Genomic DNA, 6,433 nt, shown 5'->3' with positions numbered 1-6,433 from the left:
TCTCTTCTTCCTCTGGCAGGTATGATGTAATCAAGTAATTAGTCAAACCGTAATGATTTCACTAATGCATCTCATAACCATTGAGATCATTAGAATACATTCCTTCTCATTGACGATACTAAATATCATTTTGGTCTGATTTGTGCAATTTCCTCTCCTTTTTAGCACCTGGGCCCATCTGCATTAGCAGGCATTGCCACTGTCATCCTAATTTTTCCATTGAATGGATTCATAGCCAAGAAAAGGAGCAAGCTACAGGTAGGTGTTATTATGACTGTGACATTCACTCTTACCCCAGTAAAGCCTATTTTTAACTGTAGTTGTAGTATATATCGCATCACATTATTAGTATTATTGTGGGCGAGTGACACAGTCATACTACAAAATATAGATTAGCCATAACACTGACATCTGGCATGTTAGGTCAGCAATGCCACAGCTGGTTTAGGTAGAGGCTGTGGTTCTTTGTGGGCGTTGGGCCTGGATGGCACACTCTCAATTGTCCTTTTGATGTTTGCTCCATATAATGTTTTTTAAAAACAATGTCAGGAAAAAGTGGGCAGCACGAAAACATCATTTTTCATTTTGTTGGAAAAACAACAGACGTTTGGCAAATTTGTATTCCATTTTAATCGAACTTACAGTCAGGAATGCACTGACCACATTCCTGACTCTTTGTTTCCTTGTCATAAAACTGCTAAGTACTACCAGCACTGTAGTGCAGTAAATTCTAATTGAATTAACAAGTCATCTTTGTATTACGTTCAATAACGTTATTGCTGCTGTTACAAGCGTAGCCAAGCCCATGTTTACAAATCCATGTCTTAGCTTCTATCTGGGCAGTGCCCCCATTACTGTCTGAAGAAGTTTTTATGAAAAACCTTACAACCTTAAAAATGGTGTACTGTCTGGCAAACAGGAAGTCCAGATGAAGTTCATGGATGGTCGGATCAAACTGATGAATGAGATCCTGAACGGGATCAAAATCCTGAAGTTCTACGCCTGGGAGAAGGCTTTTCTAGAGCAGGTTTTGGGCTACAGAGAGAAGGAGCTCAAAGCCTTGAAGAAGTCTCAGATCCTTTATTCCATCTCCATTGCCTCCTTCAACTCCTCCTCTTTCCTGGTAAATTGGCTGAATATGTAAACTACCAGATTTTTTAGGGCAAAAAAAAAGAAGTCTAGTTTTAAACTGACATGATGAGCTCCACTTTGGCTACATTGTCTCGTAATGTCATCCAACACATGTGTGTCTGCTCCTAAAGAGAACGATCTCTGATGTCTTCTTCCTTCCTCAGATTGCCTTTGCCATGTTTGGTGTCTATGTGATGAGTGATGAGAGGAATGTCCTGGATGCACAGAAAGTTTTTGTCTCCATGGCATTGATCAACATTCTGAAGACTCCTCTCAGTCAGCTTCCATTTGCCATGAGCACTACTATGCAGGTAGCGTACATAGAACTCAAAAGAGCTTTATTTTAGCTGGAGTCATATTTGAAAAATAATATATATATATGAGATGATTTACTGTTCCCTATGTTTTAGGCTCTTGTCTCACTGAAACGTCTGGGGAAATATCTGTGTTCAGAAGAACTGAAGGTGGATAATGTCAACAAGGCTCCTTTAAGTTCTGGTAAGAGTACTACCCATGAAGGAACCCGCTCTGTTGCGTTTTAACAAATGTTTCCTAAAATTGGCTCGGTTCCCATCAACACTGAAATTATAAGCTGTAAGAGTGGGCCTTGAAACTGTTGTTTACATGTATCTGGGGAATCCTACAGCCGTGTATGGTTCATGTGCATTGTCACTTCCTGGGTCCTCTGCCGAGTGCCGACTAGTAGACAGGGTAATTATAGGATGTTCACATACAGTGGTTGAATATAAATCACAGCACAAAGTCAGACGTATGATTCAAAGAGAAATAAATGCTCATCTCCTCTGTCTATATCTGTCAACACTTCCTTACGCAAACTCTGTCATTTGACGGATCAAGCTAATCCAATCACTTCTAATTCTGCTTATGCTGTTGTTTGACTTATAACTGGAAGGTGGATCTCTTGTTGAACGTTTGTCTGTCATGCGGGTCCAAAGATTGAGCTCAGTGGCCATGCACACCAGCCAGAAAGCCCTGGGGATGCATGTGTTCATCTGTCTCTGTCTCCTTTTTTTAGACAGAGAAGATGTGATGATTGACAACGGTACATTCAGTTGGTCTGCAGAAGGTCCTCCCTGTCTGAAACGGTAAATAATATTTACCATTATTATTATCTGACAGAATTCAACCCCTCGGTAATCAAAAAAATGACATATTAAGACTGAGGGAGGCTTACAGTAAAAGTCTTTTATGTCATTAATAGGATTAGTATTCGTGTGCCTCGGGGTTCACTCGTGGCTGTGGTCGGTCATGTGGGAAGTGGAAAGTCTTCACTACTGTCTGCTATGCTGGGCGAGACAGAGAAGAGAAGTGGTAGCGTCACTGTTAAGGTACCCTACACAGCTTATGTGTATTAATGCATGTAGATTTTAAAATTCATATTCATAAATCCCAAATCCCAGTACTAATGACCACTCTTTTCATACCTGCCTTTACAGGGCTCCATAGGATATGTGCCACAGCAGGCCTGGATCCAGAATGCCACTGTGCAGGACAACGTACTGTTTGGTCGTGAAAAGCTGAAGACATGGTACCAACGTGTTCTGGAGGCCTGTGCTCTGCTGCCTGACTTAGACATACTACCTGCAGGAGATGCCACAGAGATTGGAGAGAAGGTATGACTATGTTTATATTGTGCTTCCTTTTTTATTGTCTCCGCCAGGCCGAAAGGCATGGCGAGGGAGTATGTTTTGCCCCCTGTCCGTCCGTGTGTCCGTCTGTCCGTCTGTCCTTCTGTCTGTGACCAGCTAATCTCCGCCACCGTTGGCCCGGTCGCTGTGAAACTGCGCACACACACTCCCTGGATGCCACGGCAGAACCTCTGCCCCACATTTTTCAGATCAACCTGTCATAGCGCCACCATGAGGCCGACTTTTTATATTACTCCTACAGATTTTGTACAAAAAACACGCAAATCGGTACACAGTATCTCCACAGCCATGTGGAGATACTTCCATATTCCATCCTGATTGCCTAAGATTGGCTTCCAAAGTTTTCAGGATTGGTTCATTTTGAACAAAATGCCTCAAATCATGAACGCAGCATGCCATTTCTGTGACATTTTCCACGTAGATTCCCACTTGGCTCAGGAAGAAGGGCCACTTGAAAACTTTCAAAGAAGCCTCATTGTGGCGCTATAACAGGCCGATTCACGTTTTTAGCTATAACTGCACCGATCTGCGTGAAACTTTGCACGCACACTCCCTAGAGGCCAACACCTTTGCCCTGCATTTTTCACATATGCCCTTTAGAGCGCCACCAGGGGGCTGAGTTTTGTAAAACATGTTTTTTGCTCTTACTTCTTCAGATTCTGTCCAAAAATCTCGCAAATCGGTACACAGTATCTCTATAGTCATGTGATCAAGATGGATATGTCCGATATTTCATATTTTGAACAAAATGCCTCAAATCATGAACGCAGTGTGCGATTTCCGTGAAATTTTGCACGCACATTCCCACTAGGCCGAGGAAGAAATGCCACCCTTTTCACATTGGCCTGTTATAGCGCCACCAGCAGGTCTAATTTAGCAAACCACATTTTTGGAACAAAATGCCTCAAATCATGAATGCAGTGTCCAATTGCTGTGAAAGGCCTAAGAAGAAATGGCACCCTTTTCACATTGACCTATTATAACACCACCAGGAGGCCATAATAACCTACCTGACCTGGCGGAGACTTGTGCTCCAAGGAGCACTTTTTCTAGTTGCCTCTATTTTTTTATTGCCTCCACTGTTATTACTGAGTTTTGTCTAAAGACTTTTTGGGTGGGAGGATTTTTGGGATAATTACATGAAAACATGAAATATGGAGATTCAAGGCTTCTGTCCGACAACAATGATATATAATATTTTTGTCCTGGCAGGGCCTGAACCTCTCAGGAGGCCAGAAGCAGAGGGTGAGTCTTGCCAGGGCAGTCTACAGGAAGGCTGACGTCTACCTGCTGGATGATCCTCTGTCTGCTGTGGATGCTCATGTTGGTCAACACATCTTTGACAAAGTCATTGGGCCAAAAGGAGTGCTGAGAGACAAGGTAATTCATGGCAGTGCATTACAATGGCAGACCTCCCAGACCTGTTCAGGTCAACTGCGAATAGTCAAAACATGGTTGCGTTCGGTTGCACCAAAACGTTTAGAAACCATGCTTGTTTATTCAAACACCCAGACATAACAGACTTTGTTTTAGTTATCATATCGTGGAAAACCATTTTGCTGACTCTTTTGTGGACTTTTTTGTGTTAAATCCTGCTGACCTCCTAATTTATTTTGTACCCTGTGGCTTATATTACAGACTCGCATCCTGGTGACCCACGGGACGAGCTTCCTGCCGCAGGCTGACCTTATTGTTGTACTGGCGGATGGAGAGATGACAGAAAGCGGCTCCTACCAGGAGCTCCTCAGTCGCCATGGGGCCTTTGCTGATTTCATCCACACTTTTGCAAACACAGAGCGTAAAGAGAGCGCCATACAAAGAGGTAATGGAAACTGCGTATTGTCAACTGCGTATTGTTTACATGACAGTTTTGCTCCTTTCATATAATGTTTAAAATGTACAAAGACAAAAAAAAGTCTATAAACCTGACATTACACAATTGTACTTGTAATGCAGCTGGTTCCAGGAGATCCAATGCTCGACTCAGTATGGTTGATTTCATGCCATTCTCCAGAGACCTGTCACAGGAGCAGCTCATTGGGTAAGAAAACTAACATGAATTGTGACACCATCAAAAGGATTTTTGTCATCCGTCTATGAAATTGACCTCTGGCCTGTCCGTTTCTCAGGGGTGACACCACTAACACCAACCTGCAGAGCATGGAGCCAGTCTCTGAGGCCGAACAGGAGCAGGCACCAGAGGACCTGGGGAAGCTGACGGTGGTCGACAAGGCCCGCACTGGAAGGGTGAGTCATTACGTGACTGTTCGCTCAGTGTTTCAAATGTTTTCAAAAGAAATCACAGTTTTCTTCTTTAAATAAACATGTACTCATCCCTCTCTTTTCGAGACCCAAAACTGAACAATTTGAAATTGTTGAGACAGAGTATCCCACAGGAATTCTCCACCCAAATATTTGCACATTCGCTGAGGTTGACTGGTGTTTTTGTTCTTCCCTGAAACAGGTGAGGTTGGAGATGTATATGGAGTACTTCAAGACCATTGGGCTGGCCCTCATCGTTCCCATCATCTTCCTGTATGCCTTCCAGCAGGGTGCCTCACTGTCCTACAACTACTGGCTCAGCCTGTGGGCTGACGACCCCATTGTTAACGGCACCCAGCTCGATACAGACCTGAAGCTGGCTGTCTTTGGAGCCCTGGGCTTTGCACAAGGTTAGTATTGGCATCACAAAACACATTAGAATAATATTAACCACCAGTTTTTTTGTAACAAGTAATATGGCACTGTGGAAAAATAACTAACTATGTGAAAAAAATGAAATTGCATTTACCACGGCAAGACTTTGATGGCCACTGCGACCCCAAAGCTCTTCGTATTTATTAATATTAGTTCTCTGCCCTTGCTTTTAGCCTTTGTGCCCTTAAAAAACTGACGAACCAAAGGCCAAGTTACCTTTACCCTAAAATGATGAAATTCCATGCCTTATTCATATCAATATACAGTTTAATGTACTGTACACTGTATGTTTTTTCTAGCGTTGTACTCTTTATGCCCAGCTCCATTTTCAGCAGACATTGTTCTCCCTGTCTTCAGGTGTAGCTATCTTTGGTACAACTGTCGCTATCTCGATTGGTGGGATCATAGCCTCTCGCCACCTGCATGTGGAACTGCTGAACAACGTGCTCCATTCCCCGATGTCCTTCTTCGAGTGCACGCCCAGCGGCAACCTCCTCAACCGCTTTGCAAAAGAGATAGATGCCATTGACTGTATGATCCCTGATGGACTGAAGATGATGCTGGGCTATGTCTTTAAGCTCATGGAAGTCTGCATCATTGTGATGATGGCGACACCCTTTGCAGCCGTGATCATCCTGCCTCTCGCCTTCTTGTATGCCTTTGTACAGGTACAGTCATTTTTTCATACACCTGTTGATCTGGACCATTAAGTTTATTTTATAAATAAAGTAACCATACTTTATAGTTTTTTTTTTATAAATCAGTAACAAATAGTATGCCACGAAAAAATGCTCCAACAACAATAACCCTCCTTCCCTCCCTCTCTCCGCCCTATTGTTTCCTTTTATGAGTAAATGTGAGATGTTGGACTATAGGTTCACTAGTAGACCCATAAGCCATTTTTTATATTTTGTCATATGACGGCGTCACGCAAA

The 6,433-nt window shown here is 43.0% G+C and overlaps 1 protein-coding gene across 1 annotated transcript in view; it reads left to right on the top strand.

Moving 5' to 3' along the window:
* Window positions 1-6,433, top strand: part of abcc6a (ATP-binding cassette, sub-family C (CFTR/MRP), member 6a) — a 36,165-nt gene that overhangs the window by 24,058 nt on the left and 5,674 nt on the right. Inside the window, exons 10-23 of the mRNA XM_084078218.1 lie at window positions 1-19; window positions 166-258; window positions 920-1,123; window positions 1,296-1,442; window positions 1,542-1,629; window positions 2,168-2,237; window positions 2,354-2,480; window positions 2,589-2,765; window positions 4,014-4,181; window positions 4,440-4,623; window positions 4,758-4,842; window positions 4,931-5,048; window positions 5,266-5,473; window positions 5,856-6,166. The exon at window positions 1-19 is cut by the window's left edge and continues 143 nt beyond it. Coding sequence (XP_083934344.1) covers window positions 1-19; window positions 166-258; window positions 920-1,123; window positions 1,296-1,442; window positions 1,542-1,629; window positions 2,168-2,237; window positions 2,354-2,480; window positions 2,589-2,765; window positions 4,014-4,181; window positions 4,440-4,623; window positions 4,758-4,842; window positions 4,931-5,048; window positions 5,266-5,473; window positions 5,856-6,166 — 1,999 coding nt within the window. The remainder of the gene's footprint in view (window positions 20-165; window positions 259-919; window positions 1,124-1,295; window positions 1,443-1,541; window positions 1,630-2,167; window positions 2,238-2,353; window positions 2,481-2,588; window positions 2,766-4,013; window positions 4,182-4,439; window positions 4,624-4,757; window positions 4,843-4,930; window positions 5,049-5,265; window positions 5,474-5,855; window positions 6,167-6,433) is intronic.

The sequence above is a fragment of the Gymnoscopelus microlampas genome (assembly GCF_963454915.1).
Source record: "Gymnoscopelus microlampas genome assembly, chromosome: 2".
Lineage (NCBI taxonomy): Eukaryota > Metazoa > Chordata > Actinopteri > Myctophiformes > Myctophidae > Gymnoscopelus > Gymnoscopelus microlampas.
This window is presented reverse-complemented; position numbering and strand designations above follow the sequence as displayed.